This window comes from Choristoneura fumiferana, chromosome 7, assembly GCF_025370935.1.
Source record: "Choristoneura fumiferana chromosome 7, NRCan_CFum_1, whole genome shotgun sequence".
Classification (NCBI taxonomy): Eukaryota; Metazoa; Arthropoda; class Insecta; order Lepidoptera; family Tortricidae; genus Choristoneura; species Choristoneura fumiferana.
In genome coordinates, this window is record NC_133478.1 from 6,830,956 (window position 1) to 6,846,519 (window position 15,564).

General features: G+C 38.9%; 2 protein-coding genes across 3 annotated transcripts; one reads left to right on the top strand and one right to left on the bottom strand.

Annotated features, from left to right (window-relative positions):
- Window positions 1-461: 461 nt before the first annotated feature.
- Window positions 462-6,900, top strand: LOC141429576 (uncharacterized). 2 transcript variants are annotated; one of them, XM_074089953.1, is made up of 4 exons: window positions 462-928; window positions 1,779-1,902; window positions 4,782-4,962; window positions 5,689-6,900. In XM_074089953.1, the coding sequence occupies exons 1-4, from the start codon at window positions 488-490 to the stop codon at window positions 5,798-5,800; spliced, it is 858 nt and encodes a 285-aa protein (XP_073946054.1). In that variant the 5' UTR covers window positions 462-487; the 3' UTR covers window positions 5,801-6,900. The 2 variants fall into 2 exon arrangements, with proteins under 2 accessions (XP_073946054.1, XP_073946053.1); XM_074089952.1 differs by having other exon boundaries at window positions 464-952.
- Window positions 6,607-13,068, bottom strand: LOC141429577 (multiple coagulation factor deficiency protein 2 homolog). The gene is made up of 5 exons (XM_074089955.1): window positions 12,974-13,068; window positions 9,937-10,093; window positions 9,249-9,384; window positions 8,667-8,757; window positions 6,607-7,760 (listed from the first exon to the last, which is right to left on the bottom strand). The coding sequence occupies exons 1-5, from the start codon at window positions 12,984-12,986 to the stop codon at window positions 7,624-7,626; spliced, it is 534 nt and encodes a 177-aa protein (XP_073946056.1). The 5' UTR covers window positions 12,987-13,068; the 3' UTR covers window positions 6,607-7,623.
- Window positions 13,069-15,564: the final 2,496 nt, after the last annotated feature.

Below are 15,564 nucleotides of genomic sequence, written 5' to 3' on the forward strand. Positions count from 1 at the left end.
CATATTACTACCAACTGCATAAAAGAGCCTGAAAGACTGAAAATTGCATTTCGATGAGGTAAAAAAATGAACTACGTTCCACCTTAGTTTTTTTTACTATACTTATTGAGAGACTTACCTACTCAACTTACCTACCTAGTCCCGATCCTGTGCGCCGTACAACAATTTGTGTTCTCATGTCAATCCTTTAGGTATATTCTAAAACGTAAATGACAATATTTATACATTTTGTTTCAATTTTGAAATGGACTTAATTATATACTCATCTATAAAAGTAAAAATTTAAATTAAATTTAAAAGAAAGACTGTTGGCGGGTAGTATTATATTACAAAAGTATGCACGTGATTTTAATCCCAAGTATAATAAAAAGCCTTTGTACCAGTAATATCCTTCAAAGCAATTTATTTTCACCATTCCAACTTACCGTCTGCATTTTAAAAATTCCACGCCGCCACTAAAAAGCAACAACAATAGCGCCATTAGCAGATGTCATCGTGCGTGCGACAAACAAAAGCCAAGGAAGAGATAAAACAGCAAAGCATGTCCGAGCCTCAATCATATCAGTATACACTACCTGTTCCTTCAGTCGGCAACCAACCCTTATCCAAGATGGTCGTCATTTTTGCATTCCTCTCCTGCCTAGTGTTCGTTAGCGCGGAACATTCTGGAGCGTATTCTTCTCCTCAATACGCTAAAAAGTTGTATCCAAGGCAAGGATTTGATACCAACGCGTTGTTGCCGCACGATAAGCCTCCAGTTCCCTTTGAGAAGAGTATAGATAGATTTGACAGTGTTTCTAACGATACGACTCAGTACGCGAGGGCGTCGATCTTGAACTCTGCGGGCAGTTTCCTCAGCGGTGCGGGAGGGCAGATGGTGACGAACCTGGCGAAAGATGTTATCGCCCGGTCGACGGGCAGCAGTCAGGTTGGTTTTGACTGCGTCTCGCAGGTTCGTATCGCACTTGTGTTAACTTTGCACGCTATGCATGAAGTCGCTATGTGAGATCGTTCGTGGTCCTACAAGTATAAGTATAAGGGTATATGTATGGGTAAACCTCCATAAGAACGACCTGCGGGACAACCTTGTCTTATGAAGCCATCGTTGTTTTATCAAGAAAGCCGTTTGGGACTGAGATGTTTAATGTGAAAAGGTTCTACTGCAGGTTATTTAGGTTAATAGTTTAATGTGCTAGAAAATCGTAAGGGCAGTCGCCATCACATATTTCGGAGCGACAAAGATGGTCAAAAATATCGGCACATGCACTCTATTATTAAGGTATTAGAGTTCATGTTTTGATATTTTTGATCACCTTGGCCGCTCCGAAATATCTGATGGCCACTATACAAAAACGTCGGTCTTTGCAATACCAGCAATATTGCAGGTGGTAGGACCTTGTGCAAGGTCCGCCCGGATTGCTACCACCATCTTGCTCGCTAGTCCTGCCGTGAAACAGCAGTGCTTGCACTGTTGTGTTTCGGCGTGGAGAGTAAGACAGCCGATGAAATTACTGGCACTTGAGGTATCCCATCTTAGGCCTCTAGGTTGGCAACGCATCTGCAATACCCCTGGTGTTGCAGATGTTTATGGGCGGTGGTGATCTCTGACCACCAGGAGACCCACTTGCTCGTTTGCCATCCAGTCGAATAAAAAAAAAACAACCAACACAAGAATAAGCAAGAGCAATAGAGCTCTACTAGGTCCTTTTGGGCACGGAATCCCAAAAAATGGGGCTTATTATTGCGTACTAATCCATGTCAATGAATCCCCGTTCCAGGTACTGAGCCTCAACCTGACGAACCTGGTGATTCTGATAGTGTTGAAGGCGCTCATACTGGCTGCGGGGTTCTTCGGCGCAGGCGCATGGAAGGGCGGCCACCACTATGGAAGAAGTCTAGATGGTAAGGTGCATTGGTCTATTCCATGGGTTACTAAGATCAAACGCGGCGTGGGACATGAAAAAGAAACGCCACTGGGCCGTACCGCCCTCCTGAGCCAAAAGCCGGTATCTCAAAACAAACACTTTTGAGTTATTCATTATAGTGCTGTATACAATAACTAGTACAAGTGTTTATGGCAAAAGTGTTATGACATTTGAGTTTTTGACAGACGATATTATGGATTACGAAGGAGACCCCATTCAACCAACCAACTCAACCAGCAACGTGACCAGCTCAAAAATTCTTGGTAATAGGTCCCGACTGTTCTGCCCTCAAAAGGCAAATGGCAATATCTCTTTTTTAGACATTTCGAGTAAACAGAGAAAATGTTTAAATTGATTTCGCGTCGCCTTAACGAGGTTTTATTGTTCTTAGGGGTTTTAATCATTTTGTAGACAAGACACGGCCAATTTGCTTAGTTCATCTGATAGATAATGTTTCAGGCTATATAATGGTATAAATAGCTCAAAAGTGATATTTTTTTGCGAAAAGTACTGCCAATTTCCTTATGATGGCACTGTTAAACTTTAAATTAGCTACTTGACAGATTTCTAAACCACTAGACTTATTTTCTTGGTTTTAGTTTTTTAGATACCGCCTTTTGGCTTAGGAGTGCAGCGTAGAGGGTAGTAGGGTTCGATTTCCGGCCGGGGCAGATATTTGTATGAACAATACGAATGTTTGTTCTCGGGTCTTGGATATTTAATCTCTATAAGTATGTTTATTCATTACCTAGTCTCCATAGTACAAGCTTTGCTTAGTTTGGGACTAGGTCAATTGGTGTCAAGTGTCCCATATATTATCATTATTATTATATACGAAAGCGAGCGAAGTGCGAGTTCGGGCTTGAACCCAACGACCCTTTACTTGAGAGACCATACATTAAACCACTCGGCTAGTACGGCTTTTTGTTATGTATGTTTACGTTTTATTCTTACCCAGCTGTGCGGTTTTGTGTTGATGTTTTCTCGATTGTTGTCGTTAGCTGAATCAAATTTGACTCATACTCATAATATTTATAATAATATTTACAAATCCTGATAGTTATTTGAATGAGCTATATTTCCATGAACAATCAGTGTGATAAAGGCACACAGTAGTCTTCGCTAAAGCAATAAAACAAGAAACTTCGTTCTCAAAATATAAAAACAATTGTAAACTTTAGATTAATATTGTGAGATCTTCGTTAGTGAGATATTTTTTATTTGCTATATAACTCCCTGCCATGACGGACTAAATACCCCTAGAATCATTTATTTTTTAACCAGGAAAGTACCTAATTACTCAAATTTATTTCGTTATGATTCTGCTCGCCGTAGACCAACTATATACAGCTTAACTACTAATAAACAACCCTTCATCATCGGCACGCGCCTAATAACGTGTCTACTGGTTTTAGAGCCAAAAACTCCAAACTAATCCGACAGCCCGCATTCTAAATCCACTTACGAAAACCCACATCTTCCGCAAAATGACCATCAGGTACAATGAGCATCGACTAATCGCCATATTGACCATTAGCATCTGCGTTCCGCTGCCACTGTACCTACTAACCAGCTGAATCGTGCACCACTGTGCAACCTTTTCAAAGCAAAATTAATAATGACATCGCATTGCTTGAACGAAGGAATCCATTATGAAGCTTACTGTGAAAACGTTCTACGCTGGGTCAGGAATCAAATGGTTTGGTAGTAAATTTAAACTGACCACCTTCAATTGAAACTAAAGGTCGTAAGTGTTATCTTTCTGTAAATAATTCCGTTTTGGCGAGGGTCAACGTATTCGCTGATGCATTTGTCATGTCCGGGACTTAATCCCATTGCCCGAGGATTATCCGTCTACGATCGCTTGTTGCCTGACCAACGGTTGCTAGTACACTCATCATCATCATCATCATCTCAGCCGTAGGACGTCCATTGTTGGACATAGGCCTCCCCCATAGACCTCCAGTCGCTTCGGTTGGCAGCGGCCTGCATCCATTCTGTTCTCAGGATATTTTGTTACATTAAGGGGCTGTATCACCATCCATTGATTAGCGTTAACCGACGGTTAAATGTGATGCCGTCTCCGTCTATTCCAACAAAACAAATAGAGACGGCATCACACCTAACCGCAAGTTAACACTAATCAATGGATGGTGAAACAGCCTCTAAACCTTGTGTATATGTAGGGCTAATTTGTACATAAGACATTGTAAAGTTGCCGTCGAATAACTTCGGCTTATACTGCGTTCCTAGGGCAGGCGATAAAATGGATAATAACCTTTGTGCCTACCACAGTGATCATCAACATTTTTTTATACCTAAGTAATTTATTGAATCAGGCGTTACTTTGCGGAAGTCCATATGAATGAATTAAAATAATTTCTTTGCTCACCCGCGACCTTATGATAGCTAAGCTTATGCAAGATATGCGCGTTCATGCAGTTCCTCCACCGCCACACTGTAAGAACACACACACAAATCACACAAACCCATCTATCACCACGTACCACCACAATACACTAACGCGTTTTTAACTCACGCATATGCATATGAGAACTATGCATATCTTGCATAAACTTAGCTATCATAAGGTAGCGGGTAAGGTAGAGGGTGAGTTATAAGGTTCAAAATTATCAATCTTATCAATGTATGATATAAAGTAAAATTATCATCATTCATGTCCAGATAGATTTGCTACCTCTTGTTTTTTGCCTGCCTTGGAAACATACTCTAGTTGAATGACCTGTTATTTATTTATTGTTATGTAGTCCATTACTCCTAAAATCTTAGAGTAGCAATCGGGCACACGTTTAAATAATTCATTTATTTTTTACCAAAACATGCTAATACTCCCAGACAACATGAACGTGTCGTACGTCACGGAAGATGAGATACTCATGTACCTGAGCTACTTGATTGGCCAGCAAACACAGCACTTCGGGTGTCTGTACCGGCTGGCCTGCCAGAAGCCAGAGCAAGCAGCGATGTACTCCTCGGGCGCGGATATACTGCTGCAAGGTGCAAAGCTTATACAAGGGTAGGTACCCGTTACCTTGATAGTACTATTGAGATACAAGCTTATTATTATTAGCCTATTCTGTCCCGCTGCTATGCAAAGGGCTCCCTCCGATACTTCAACTGCTCTCTATCCACTGCATACAAGGGACAGTCCTTCAAAAAGCAAGTCTAGTTCATCCCGCCTTAGTCTAGGTCTGCCAGATCGCCTTTTCGAGTTGATGGGCGTCCATTCGGTGGTTATCTTGGCCCACAATTCGTCCGGCATGCGGCAAGATACAGCCTCAGCAGAATTATTTTGACTGTGTGATGCAAATAGCTTAAACAATTGACCATGAAAACCCTCCACTTTTAATAGAACGTTGGAGTATCTTTACTTACTTAAAGAGCCTTTGATGTATTTATGTTCACTTGTTTTGTTTGTTAAGTAAAATCAAAGATTTGTCGAAACAACTGACGGACATTAACTGTAGAGTAGACCAAAGAACTGGCAGCTTCCTCTCTCAATGTAGGCAGCATTGGACTTTGCGTTACAATAAGGAAATGTTGCCAAAATCTTAGGATCCATACCGCGGTGGAATTATTTAAAAAAATTAGTATTAGTTGTAAGTAAATTGTTATACGATTTTTGTGGTAAAAAAAGTGATTTTGTATTTATGGAATCGCCCTTGGCATATGAAAAACTAATGATAAACATATGGATTGTTTTTAATAGTTCTAACTAAATTAATAACTTTTTGTCTTTCAGAAATAGCCTTGAACTGCAGTCTTACGAAGATATATCCAAGGGCATCAAGCAAGCGGCGGCCTGGGGAGAAGAGGGCATGAGTTGTGACGCCCGCTACCAGTGTGGAGATTAATTATAGTCGAAAAAACGTTTGCTAAAATAAATATGTAATCTAAAATCCCCGATCCGTGAAGTAGTCAAGTTAGCAGCGCTTCTGTGGAGCATTTATGTTCACTTAGTTTAGTGCATTTAATTGAACAATTTTTTTTCTTACATTGTTTTATGTTTGAGTTATTGCAAAAAAAATGTGTTACGTTACATTTTTTAGACTAAAATACACTAAGATGTTTCTAGAGTATGTTAAGCGCACCGAAATTATGTGATATATTTCACATAGAAGAATTCTTTCGACTGTTTCTTTTTGCCGAAACATGACGAGAGTCGTACACAAAGAAGGGTTTTTCTTGTAGGTAGACACAAACTAGGATGACTCCTCAAGGATCAAAATAATGTTTTCTATGAATAAAATAGAAGTGGACCGGGCACCGTACTACATGGACATATACTTTTTAAGCTGTTACGCTTTCAAGCGATTAAGTCTTCGACACACTAAATTAGTTCTGCATCCTGTGGTCCGGTTCACACATAAAATGCCATAGGACGCATCCATTATAACGAATTCCCAAAAACCCTTTTACTTCTTTTATTTCTACAGAAAAGGAGTGTGCATAGTTCTGTGAATCACCCACTTGTTATTAAGTATTTCTATATTCACTATCGTAAACGACGAGACAGTTGTCGTATGATAATTTGGAAGTAGAACGATAGCTTAATTTCTATTACTGTTAATTATTAAACCTGTAATTTGCATTTTGTAGCTTTTCATCACGCATTCCTGTTTATAAGCAGTTGTTTCAGTCATGTAAATAAGAAGTACAATTAAAAACTTATAGATATGTTTATTATAATCTTAGTAGTTAGAAATATATTAAATATTTTACAATGTTTTCTTACATCGGCAGCCCTGAGACACATCCCTATTTATTTAAAATCACTGCCTAATATAAATATTGTCTGTCAATTATTGAATATGTTTGAAATGTCGATTCAATTGCTAAAATGGTTTCTCAGGAACAAATCAATCGATATAACGAGTTTATCTTTGTAGATCTCTATCCCTGTAGAGTTTTAGGTAGGTAGGTACATGTAAATTACAATAAAAACATTGAGTTACCACATTGTTTTAAATGCATCATTTCTAATTTTGTTTTATAAACCAAAGCTTTGTTTTCATTTCTATTTCTAATAGGCCTATATCGTTCTTAGTCGCCACTTCACTCTCATCACGTGAATTTTAATTTGATAAGAAATAAAATCGCCATATTTAGCAACTTCCGTCTTCCCAGGTCAACTTTACCGTGAGTATAGTCAGCTGTACGATAAATCAAGGCAGATCTAGGTTTACAACCTGGGATGGTAGAGTTGGCACATCTGACGATATTTTTGACATAACTACATTTTTGGTGACTACTACAGTGAGGTAGTGTCAATGACCAGTAATCAATGTCATTGACGATAAATTGGTGGCTACTAGCGTTGAGATAGCATTCCAATATTAGCGACCGCAACCGACGGCTGCGACAAGCGACCGTCCGTCACCGGGTCCCGCGACCCACTGCTTAGTACGAATTAATATGAAACAATGACGGATGCGCGCGACCGCGTCATGCGACTAAATTCATATTAAGTACAGAGAGTTATGCGATCCGGTCACGGTCGCGTGTCGCGATCGCTAACATCGGAATGCCACCTTAACGACACGCTCACCTTAACGGTGGAGAAATACCCATCAGCACTAGATGACAATCCTGGGCGCGCTTAGGTGGCGACTGCCATTACGGTAAGGTGTCAATGATCAGTACCTAATCTGGGTACCCTTTTGGTGAGCTAATGGCGTTACGGTGGAGAATTAGCAGCCAATACTCTAGGCGTCCTTTCGGCAGGGTTGTTAGCGCGGGCAGCACGGTACTCCGCGTACGACACGTAACCGTCACCGTCCGTGTCGTCCGACTGCAGTGTCCTGTCCACTAGAGCTGGAATAACGTCAATCCAAGGTTAAAACATGTCCTGCAGGCCCTGTTTACATTAATCCAATAAATCGTTCCAACAGTGGACGTCCTACGGCTGAGATGAGATAATGAGTGATACATTGCGGGGGCACAATCCTAACAAATTACATGAGATCGAGCGAATACCGCCTTGTTATGCTACTGGAACGATTTTACGATAATAATGTAAACAAATGTTTGGGCTAGTAATAATCAGGTGACGAAAGATAGATTAACAAAAGGAGAGTAAAAATAAGTCATTATTATTATTGAATTATTATTATTATATGAAATTTGCAATGACGAGTCATGCCTGTTCTTCTGTACCTATATATATATATAGGGGTTGCGGCCCCCGCTCCGGGTAGTACCTGGTTCAGCAGGTAGCGCTGGCCATACAGCGGGGAAATGCGGCTGGCATTATGGGCACCTTTGAGCCGGGTACGACGCGGGATGGTGGTTTTTAGGTTGTAGTTTAGGTCTTAGTTTAGGTTGATTTTATTTTGTTTAGTTTAATTTTTAGTGGGCTTAATGTAATACTTTATATATATTGTTTGACAAATATATATATGTGCCTGTGTTCATTATGTAACAGTTATTGATAATAAATGATTCTGATTCTGATTCTGAAAACAATAAAATTATGACCATTTTTACATATACAACAGCTATGCCTAAAAACATCGTTCTTTTCATGGTTCTTGTCATTTATCACTCTGGGGATACCTTTTATTTAGATCAATTTCTTGAAGATAAAGCATTGTAGCGGGATAATTTTGCGCATGTACCAACCAAAGAGATGTTAAATCTGCCACTGCCCATTCACGGTTACTGTTATTATCCACAAAGTTTGCCCACATACTACGCTGGTTATTTACGACTATTACCCACCTATGTAAGCCTCCAGTTCGTCTGCTTCTGGTTCTATTGAAGAGTCTGCATCAGGATCCGGCGCCTCATGCTCTGTTGTATGATACACTGCCTGTGAATGATAATTTTGTACTTATAACTTTTTTGCTTTTGAAGTGTAGTTATTTACTCTATATAATTTATCTTCGTTGAATACCGTTCGGTCCATTTGAAATGCAAATGGCGCTTGAATAAAAACACGAAAAAACCAAGCTGTAACTCTGAACTAGGTCAATTTTAATGTACTGCTTATTATTATAATTATTATAAAAGTTACTATCATGAAAGACTTATTTTAGGCAAGTTGCCTGTGTCAGCGGCATATTCTACCAAACACTAGTGTTTCCGAAAGTACTGATCGTATTATAACAATAAGATATAAAAGAAACCATTCTAAATCACTTGCAGATTGCAGAATAAACTTTTTTCACCTTACCACAAAAAACTTAAAATCTTAGATAGGCCTATATTAACACTTTTATGAACTGGCATACGTAAAACGTATTCAACAGTTGTCTTGTAGATTTGTAGTTAGGTACACTGTTGAAGTTATAATTTAAGCACCTTAAGTAGTTCCAAGCCATCTAACTTCGAGTTTCTATCGAAGTCGTGAGCAGAAAAGTAGTGGAACTCCAGCTCTTCTGGAGTCATCTTGGCTAATGCTTCCGCAGTTAACACCTTTGAGTCCTCTTCTATGTGCCTGAAAACGATAAAAAAAATCGTGGCTGTTTTGCTGCATATCAATTACACTTCGGCCATCGAAAACCGAGCAGACTTAAGGTAGACAGGCGTCTGTATGCTGGTCACTGATCTAGTAGTTTCCATCTTTAATTTAATGTCATTAGTATTAGAGATGACACCGGGGTGTATCTATCTATTAGGCATCAACATGTCAAACACTAAGACTACTTATGTATTTTGCAGGTCGATGTGGATGCCCGGCAAAAAATAGTATCTAAGTTTACATTATTTTTTGGGAAAACAACTGTTTAGTGATGAATGAGCCAGTGCCCAGTGCTTTGGTCATCTTCTTGTTTAGTTTATCAAACTTATAATAATATGCGCAGTAGGTAACTGCAGTCGGTACAAAGAGACAAACCCGATACTCACTGCACATCATGCAGTAACTGCGCGTCGGCGGTGAGTGAATCGGCGTCATGCGGACGGTAGTGGTGCACGGTGCTCCTGTTTATTGGTGGACTTCCTGTTTCATATCCAGAGCAACTAAGAAAGGATAACACCCAATACTCACTGAACGTCATGCAGTAACTGCGCGTCAGCGGTGAGCGAGTCGGCGTCGCGCGGACGGTAGTGGTGGTGCTTCTGTTCGACGGGGGACTGCCCGTGCGGGTGGTGCGGCCCGCGACGCAGTGCGCACGCGGCGGCGTTCAATAGCAGGAAAACGCATGCTGAATTGTAAGATAATTGAAAAATGAAAATAGTTTATTGCATAGAAAAGCTTACAAAAAAGAATCTACGGCTCTGGATCGTGTGCTACGAGTTCCTGTGTTACAGGAATTGTAGTTGAATTAAGACGGTGTGGCGATTACATATGTTACATCTGCTCCTATATATCTGTATACTCGGACATCCCAGCACTGTAGGGCACAGGCCTCCTTTTAGTGTGAGAGGGATTGAGAAGTTGGGCCTAATACGGATTGAGAATTTCACACACGCTATGGAATTGCTCATGTGCTTTATTTCTGTTAATCTCCAAGGAATTCATTATTTTGCTTAATTAAGTTTACTGCTGGTTTTAGCGCGGGTACAATACAAAATATTACCTCGCCCCAAATCAATATCTTCCACAAAAAACGTGTACATTTCTCAATTTTGATTACGTCACACTAAAACGAAAGTCATCAAGTTAACAAGAAAGGTGACACACTAAACAAAATACAATCAATTTACTCAAAACTCGGTCACAATTGGCTGCGCACACGCCAATACTCTTAGCAAATAACAAAACAATGAAACAAGATCGACATTGAATGGTACCTGTCTGTAATTTGAACACCATTGTACTTGCAACATAAAGGGTAGGGGGCAGCTGGCCCGCGACCCCATAGCGCTTCGACCCCACGGGGCTGAGACCCCCGCCGAGACGCAATATTCACACTTCATTTCACAACCCCTGCATTTGTCAACGGTGAATACGCCAAATTAAATGTTTAGTTTATTCGTTCGATGTGACAAATTAGCTTATTTTGCGTGTTGTTAAAAGATTATTAAAATTGTGATTACAAAGTATGTGTTAATTACAACATTATACTATGTGGTGAACCGTAGTGTTTATTTTGTTTTGAGATAGATGTCGTTATCACGTGTTGTGGGATTCTGTTGAGTTTCTAGCGGCATCGAAAAGGTAAAATTTTACTCGATCGAAAAGAAGATTAGAATGTACAAATTAGAAGCCGAAATTGGTTGACGTCGGATATATATTAATACACATACATTTCACTATGGCTTAAAGCCTTGGTACCAAGACTTTGTAGTCTTTTCGGTGGCTCGAATGCAATAGTTTTTACATCGAGTTTTTTGTCATCATGCAAACATGTCATGCCCCTACGATACAAAAGTAACATACTGGTACCTACGCGCTAAAAATCCATTACAAAATACTACTTTCAATACTCCGAATGCATAATTAAACCACCCTCACAGATGGAACAGTTGGTGGAAAGACGAGCCCGGTCTTTAATCGGACCCCACTTTATTACGGCTCGTATAAAATCGGAGGGAATCGTATGGAATCGTATGAAATCGTAATGGAGGACAAATTATGCCGCGTCGACAAGTGCGCGGTCCATATGTCGGGGTGTCTGTCACAAGCGGCTGGCGGACTCACGGACGTTAAGTTTGAGCAACACTCGGCTCATCACAACGTCCAGTGGTTGAATTGTATTGTAATATACTTAGACTGAAAGACAATGTAAGTACAGTCAGTAAAAAGTTTGCGAGTAGTATTCAATTTTAAGGAAGGAAAGAAAGGACAAGCCTAGTGGTTTGAGCTCACGTGGAAACTACGGTCCAAGCTTTCTTACTCTGAGAGGAGGCCTGTGCCCTGCAGTGGAACATGTATAGAGTGCGAGATTACGTTAAAAAAAATATAGAACTTGTTCTATCAGTCTGAGACCATAAGTATAAAAACATTGACACAATGAGGTAAATTATAATTTTAGGCTATTATTTTTTTCATTAAAGCGTCTTTTTCGTAACATAATAAATTGAAAGTTTCACTTACATCAGATTAGATAAGCCGTGTGTAACTTAATGTTTGATGAGCCGTAGCAGCCTAATGGTTTGACCTACATAATGGCCTCTCAAACGGTCGTGGGTTCAAAACCGGGCTCGCTTAACTGAGTTTTTCAGAATTATTGTGCGAAATTACATTTAAAATTTACAGCGACTTTTGCAGCGTAAGAAAACATACAAAAAATCCAATATATTAGTACTGTTTTACTTCTAAGCAAAATGTAAGCAGTGTGGGGTCATTGTATTTTTTATTTATTTTAGAATTTTATATCAGTTTCAGCTGCTTATTTATTACAGTTCTTGAGATACATCACAGTGACAGACAGACTGTGTAGCAACTATAATAAGATTCCATTGGTCATACTTCAAAAACGGAACCCCTGAAAACACAGTTAGTAATTTGTTGCCTTGTTCTCTCGCCCGTGTGTCACGAGGATGAACCCCCAACTGTGGACCCCGGTGGTACTCAGGGTGCCCCGTATTATCGTGATAACACCCTAATCCCCAGCGATTACAATGCGCTTACAGGTCACAAATTCCTTTATTTTGACGTCACGATAATACATTTGAGGACATTTAAGAATTGAATAGTGTACCGCAAAAAAGCCGTGGTGGCGCTGTGGTTTGACTAATGGTGTCTCAAGCAGTTTGTAGGTATACGCCCGAACTATCACACCTCGAATTTTCCCAATGATCGAAATGATTTTACCAAACGTGTGCATAAGTTAAGAATTCATTACGACCTATTGTCAACTGAACTTAATTTACAAAAATATGTTATTTTTTAGAGAGACGGGTTTATCACCAGAGTGATCAACTCTACATTATTTGAATTACCGTAACAAGAAAAAAAAATACTCAACATTGATTGGACTAATAAGGCCAATTTTGAAAAAAGTAAAAAGTAGAAATCACTAAGATATTTGTTCCTAACCTAACCTTAAAAACACAATATACGGTACACCATGTTTTGAATTGTTTTGTAGCAAAGGCGTAACATGAAACCTTTATTTACTGTACTCGAATAAACTTACCTTCAGTTTTCATTGGTCTCGAATCAGACACTCATTTGTTTCCTTTAAATAATCCGTAAATAGATTTTCACAACACACATCTGTCAATCTAAGGGTGCTGGGTGACACAAGTAATCGATCGTAACGCGCAAGCGCGAGCGAGCCTTGCAAATATAAGCCTTGTTTCAAATTGATAGAGACTATAATAGCAGGATTAAAGGGAAAGGGATATCTGCGCATGGCATCTTAAGATAGCGGTAGTCCATTTACCCTGATATAGATGGCGCTACGGGAGGCAAATGAAATGATGTTAGTAAAAGTCGTATTATAAACTGATTATTTATAATGACATTTATGACGGATAATTAACATTTTTGGAAAGAGAATTTCTTTTATTTTTGGTTATAACCATTTCACAACGATCTGATTTCCAGACACGAGTTATGTTTATGATGTAGAAATGACTGGATCATCGTCCCGACGTTGTAGGTACATACTAACAGCCTTATTCATAAAAAGTTAGAGCCTCCTTGAAGGCTCCTTGAAGGCCCGATGCTAAAAAACATGATTCATAAACGTCTGTTAGCGCTAATCAGTCGATCAAGGCTCTGCTAAAGTTAGAGGACCGTAGACCCTCCTTTATCTCCCTGCTAAGTCACAAAATGGCCGCTACAAGTTTGAACAGCTGACTTTGACAAGAGCAAAAAACCATACCGAAGATATTTATAGTAATACGCAAAGATTAAAAAAAAATTGGAAAATTTATTTTCAGGAATTTGTATTTAAAAATCCTCTAAATTAGCTACAATAAATTAACAATAAATATGAAAAAAAATTAGGACGACTAACATAATTATGGCTTTTTGCACAACATAAACATGCGAATCGGAAATGGCGGGAAAACAAACATCTCGCTTTTTATTTTTTTTCCTGCTAATTTGCTGTCACTGCTGTCAATTTTTTTTTTTAAATTATCGATTAGGCCATTTTTTGTCTTTGATTTGTCAAGGTGGCCAACATAACGCGTCTAATCCGTCTATCAGCAGCTCAACAACTAGCAGACTGCTAGCAAGCGTTTATGAATCATACTTCTTGACAACCGTCTATTAAGCTTAATCAGTCTGCTAAGTAACAGACCGATCAAACCTCAATTAAGGTTTTTTATGAATAAGGCTGTAAAGCTCTTCTGTCTTGTCTGACTATTTCATGTAACAAATATGACTTTTACACAAATATGTCTACAAAGTATTCTTCCTGTAAATAACTGTGAATCGTTGTTTTTATCAAATACATTGATATCCATTTAATTGTAAGTTTGTAGACTAAGGGGCTGTTTCACCATCCATTGATTAGTGTTAACTGGCGGTTAGGTGTGATGCCGTCTCTATTTGTTTTGTTCGAATAGACGGAGACGGCATCACATTTAACCGTCGGTTAACGCTAATCAATGGATGGTGAAACAGCCCCTTAAACTAGTATTACTAATCTATATTTCAATTTTAAACAAACGTTACTTTCAGTTTTACTAGTAGACGAACTCTTTTGCATTGGGGCTCGTATACTATACAGTCAGACAAGATTTCCGCAATTCCCTAATTTTTTGGGAAACTATCTTATTTTTTACCCATAACAACCTACAAAGTATTAAAAACATTAATAATAGATGGATGAAATCGGTAAATCCCATCTGAAGTTATCACGTGACCAAGGGAAATAGGGAAAATACCACAGACCTACCGACATGTGTACACAAAAAAAACATAAAAATCGGTCAAGCCTTTTCGAAGGAATTTGGTCACAAACATTTTTGACCCGAGAATTTTATATATTAGAATGATAAGATAAAGTAATTTTTCACTTCCGGTATTAGATTCTTAGGAAACGAGCGCAAATTTAACAGTTACATTTTTAATCTAAAATAAAATTAACTGCTACAATACTTATTATAGAGGAAACCAATACTACTATTATAGAGGACTTACATAGGTACATACATCTTCTGTAATGTAAACATCAATGCTTATTATTATTAGTCATGTGTCATGTATCCCAAATGACAACATCCAATATATCGCGTCGAAATAAGACACGAAGAGATGAAATTATCTCCAATAAATATGATTTCAATACAAGCACGCGTAATAAAAGTAAATCAAGCCTGGGTGCACGGTAGTGCCTCCGCCAAGTCACACCTACTAACTATCTTTTCCAGAACAATTTCGACGTATTTTCTCGCCTCCATCTTGTAGGGCTGGGAAGGCTGAAACTCTGGACATTTGATGAAAAGTACTTATAAGAATCCTAAAACTACAAGATGATAGCTTCATTCCTTTAGAAGTTATAAGGTTGCAAAGTTATACTTTGATACTGACTGAATAACTGATTGATTAATTTAAAACCCATCAAAAGTACTTTTACATTAGGTACCTAGAGAGCTAAAATTTTGCACGGAAATAGCGTTCAGTGCCCACGTAAAAGAAAAACCTTAAAACCCTAGATTTTCTGGGATCTAAAGTACGTGGTGGTACTAGATGTAAAACTCAAGAGCCCAGCAAAACTGTGAGTGGTATCCAAGTGCTGTCGCGGTAAAAAATTATGTATTTCCAAAGAGC

What these genes read in the sequence shown, in the direction of transcription:
- LOC141429576 (XM_074089952.1), top strand. Translation starts at nt 488, where the DNA reads ATGTCATCGTGCGTGCGACAAACAAAAGCCAAGGAAGAGATAAAACAG. An exon ending in GTTTTGACTGCGTCTCGCAG is followed by an intron (nt 953 to 1,778) that starts GTTCGTATCGCA and finishes TCCCCGTTCCAG; the next exon opens with GTACTGAGCCTCAACCTGAC. An exon ending in CTATGGAAGAAGTCTAGATG is followed by an intron (nt 1,903 to 4,781) that starts GTAAGGTGCATT and finishes TAATACTCCCAG; the next exon opens with ACAACATGAACGTGTCGTAC.
- LOC141429577 (XM_074089955.1), bottom strand. An exon ending in ATGGCTTGGAACTACTTAAG is followed by an intron (nt 8,758 to 9,248) that starts GTGCTTAAATTA and finishes TATCATTCACAG; the next exon opens with GCAGTGTATCATACAACAGA. An exon ending in CGAACTGGAGGCTTACATAG is followed by an intron (nt 7,761 to 8,666) that starts GTGGGTAATAGT and finishes ACGTTATTCCAG; the next exon opens with CTCTAGTGGACAGGACACTG.